The 2676-nt window shown below is 44.1% G+C and overlaps 1 protein-coding gene across 1 annotated transcript; it reads right to left on the bottom strand.

Annotated features, from left to right (window-relative positions):
- Positions 1–229: 229 nt before the first annotated feature.
- On the bottom strand, positions 230–1930 carry LOC129187845 (coxsackievirus and adenovirus receptor homolog). The gene is made up of 2 exons (XM_054787589.1): positions 1840–1930; positions 230–1218 (listed from the first exon to the last, which is right to left on the bottom strand). Exon 2 carries the CDS (start codon positions 1191–1193, stop codon positions 297–299), a length of 897 nt encoding a protein of 298 aa, XP_054643564.1. The 5' UTR covers positions 1194–1218; positions 1840–1930; the 3' UTR covers positions 230–296.
- Positions 1931–2676: the final 746 nt, after the last annotated feature.

Here is a 2676-nt window from a genome sequence, read left to right as displayed (position 1 = left end):
AATGTGACATTTGACCTCTGAGTCATGAATCAAATATGAACTAAAGCGGTGAAACATTTCCATGTAATGTACTCGCATTTTGTAAAGATGAATGTGCACATTGTTCCTGTTTAATGAGTCAGTCACTACCCGATTCCCTTGAGTGACTGACTCGTCAGAGCTGGAGTCCGTAAAAGGAGTCTCCACTCACTCTTTTGGACAGCTTTGTGTTTTTATCATTTATTTTTTATTGAAGAAAAGTAGTCATACACAACACAGAAATCCTAAATGAATCAAAAACAACAAATTTGGCTCCATTATTTCATATTTTCAGCAGTATCGCCAGAAGTGTGAGGATGCTCACACGTGACACTATCGGGAAGTGTTTCCAAGTCTCCCCCCTCCATCGACAACATGGGCACCTCCTCCACTGTTTCACTTCTGCGCCAGTACCAGATGGCGAGAGCACCGACAAGACCCAGCACAAGCACGACGGTCGTCACGGCCACGACTGGAACTGGAACTCCATCGCTCATGGCTGATGGTGGTGGACACTCAAGTAGGACGTCACAGTGTTGGGTAGCAACCAGACTTTCCACCGTACAGAGATATCTTCCACAGTTGTCCTCTGTGATCCTGTCTACAAACAAGTCACCCAATGTGGCATTCACACTGGCGTTTGGTGGCAACATCTTGTTTCCGCTCATCTTTGTCCAGCTGTACGTCAGTTGGAGTGTGTCATGTGAGGATCCGCATTTGAGTGTCACGCCATGACCCTTTGCAGGCTCCCCTTCCACACCACAAACCGGCTCGATTGGTTTCTCCATGACTGTCAGGTTCATCTTCCTTTCCTCACCTATTTCATAATTTCTCAAGAGGCATGTGTAGGTCCCCGTGTCTGAGAGACGCAGGTTGCTGATGGTTATGGAAGCGTCGCCTTTGCAGTGTGAGGTCTGAAAGCTGTGAGGCATGTGGTGGACCCTGCCCTTCAGTGGTTCGTAAAAAACACCACAATGCCAAAATGTAATACGGAAGTCTTGTGAATTCACCTTGACAAACCAGGTAATCTGGTAGTGTCCATTGTCAGTGGGATATGTATGCTTGCAGGGAAGAGTGATGTTTGATCCTACAGCTGCGTAATAGGACGTCTGGGAGTTGGCTTTGAGAGTGCAAAAGGTCAGCACCAGGACAAAAGAGCAGAACGCAGGCCTCATGATTGGAGCGTTGGACGGGAGCTTGCTGTAAAGTAAACACACGTTACATTGTCTTTCATGTCTTCAAGTCCAAGTGTGACTTGTGTGTACAACTAGAAAGACACCACTAACAATTTCACTCTGTAAAGTGCCAGAAGTGGCGATTGTGACATGTATTTTATCCATTATATTTCTGCAATGATGGCCCCTGGGCCACACATTGGACACCCATGCACCAGGAAGGCAGGTGCTGCCAGTGTGTCTGCTTCACAATCACAGGTGGAGATCCTGCGCGGCAGATGCAAGAAACACTTTTACTTTGAATGCACCCCTACTTGCTAAATATAGCAACCATGCCGCAGCCGAGTTATGGTCGCCACGTTACGCCTTCAGAGAGAACCATTTACGTGTTTTAATCTGATGAGAATTATTACAGCGTCTGCTTGGATATAAACACACGCAGCAGCTCTTCATCTATGATGGAAAAAAGCACACGTCTCCCTGATGCGGACACAGAGAGCATTGCAGTGTTTAAACACTTAATGTGGGCCTCCAATAATGCTTTTAATTGCATATTAATCCATTTTACTGAGGGCCAATGAAAAATACGCCTCCATGTCACCCCCCTGGCTGTTTTTAAGCATTTAGCATAAAAAGTGTACTTCACCTGCACCTCCTAGAAGATGAGGACACCTCAGCTGGATGATTCTCTGAGATGAAACACGTCTACAGTCACTTTATGTATGCATCACTTTATGTCACAAGACATAAAAGATGCTTATGTCATAAAGCACAAAGACTAGCTTTCGTATTTGATGATGAAAACTGCAACTGTCCTATCAGAAAGCGCCACGATAGCTTTGGAGCTGCCACGGTTGCCTTTGAGGTGAAAAAGATGACATGTAATACGAATAATGCGGAGACTACAAGGCTGCACAAAAAATACCTTTTAACGAAAACCGCTCCAATTAAAAGTAACACATCTAGTAAGAGCAATGCCAAGGTTATGTTTTGCCAGTCTTTATCGGGTTGTTAAAACAGAACATTTTCAGACATTCGTGCTACGAATTCCCAAAATGCCTTTGAGCTAAAGAGTTCCAGCTACTTCCACATTTCTCAACCCATTCAGACACTTCTAAAGTCAAAATTCTCAACTCATTCAGGACATTTAGCCTTCCGGGTACATGCTATCTAACTTTAGCATATGTTAACGTTAGCATGCTAGCATTATGAGCCATGTTCATGGATAGTGTTGGAGATGAAATTTCTCCACAACCTGCCACCCTTGCGTGTTTTTTAATCTCCAGTTATGAGAAGGAATCAAAGACTCTCACAACAAATTAGATTGTTTCCAAATGTATTGAATAAGTCAGACAGAATAACTGCAAGACAAATCAGACATAATTGAAAAATAAGTCAGACAGGATAGTTTACAGTCTTCAGGTACCTGGACCCCGTTTCATTTCACCTGTACCATCTCCTGGCTGAAAATGAAAGAGTGCTC

Source organism: Dunckerocampus dactyliophorus, chromosome 9, assembly GCF_027744805.1.
Source record: "Dunckerocampus dactyliophorus isolate RoL2022-P2 chromosome 9, RoL_Ddac_1.1, whole genome shotgun sequence".
Classification (NCBI taxonomy): Eukaryota; Metazoa; Chordata; class Actinopteri; order Syngnathiformes; family Syngnathidae; genus Dunckerocampus; species Dunckerocampus dactyliophorus.
Note: the sequence above shows the minus strand (reverse complement) of the source record. Positions and strands in the feature narration are given on the sequence as shown.